Source organism: Cynoglossus semilaevis, chromosome 7 (genome assembly GCF_000523025.1).
Source record: "Cynoglossus semilaevis isolate Cse_v1.0 chromosome 7, Cse_v1.0, whole genome shotgun sequence".
Classification (NCBI taxonomy): Eukaryota; Metazoa; Chordata; class Actinopteri; order Pleuronectiformes; family Cynoglossidae; genus Cynoglossus; species Cynoglossus semilaevis.
In genome coordinates this window covers 10,515,907-10,516,273 of record NC_024313.1, presented here as the reverse complement: position 1 = coordinate 10,516,273, position 367 = coordinate 10,515,907, and the positions used below count along the sequence as shown (strand labels likewise).

At 50.1% G+C, this 367-nt stretch overlaps 1 protein-coding gene across 1 annotated transcript in view; it reads left to right on the top strand.

Annotated features, from left to right (window-relative positions):
- LOC103381120 (dihydropyrimidinase-related protein 5) overlaps nucleotides 1–367 on the top strand; it is a 14,334-nt gene that overhangs the window by 11,166 nt on the left and 2,801 nt on the right. The window contains 3 exon segments of the mRNA XM_025057082.1: nucleotides 1–24; nucleotides 115–271; nucleotides 359–367. The exon segment at nucleotides 1–24 is cut by the window's left edge and continues 13 nt beyond it; the exon segment at nucleotides 359–367 is cut by the window's right edge and continues 13 nt beyond it. Coding sequence (XP_024912850.1) covers nucleotides 1–24; nucleotides 115–271; nucleotides 359–367 — 190 coding nt within the window.

Below are 367 nucleotides of genomic sequence, written 5' to 3'. Positions count from 1 at the left end.
TGCTCGCTGCTGCAAAGATGCAGGGTGAGTTTTGATGCTCAGCCTAAAACCACAGGGACAGTAGTGTAACAGTGACTAAAAGATAATAAAAATGGTCCTCTTTAAACTCTGAAGGTAAGGTGGTCCACGCAGAGACCACAGTGGCCCACGCAGTAGTGAACGGCATGCAGTACTACCACCAGGACTGGGCTCATGCTGCGGCCCACGTCGTCGTCCCTCCTCTACGCATCGACCCCAACACGCCTGGATACCTGATGGGCCTGCTGGGAAAGTACGTGTACAGCCGATAGGTCTGATAACTTCACTGAGATTGTCTTGAGATTTTGAGTTTTACTAAACATGAAGGCTCTGTTTCCAGTGACACTCT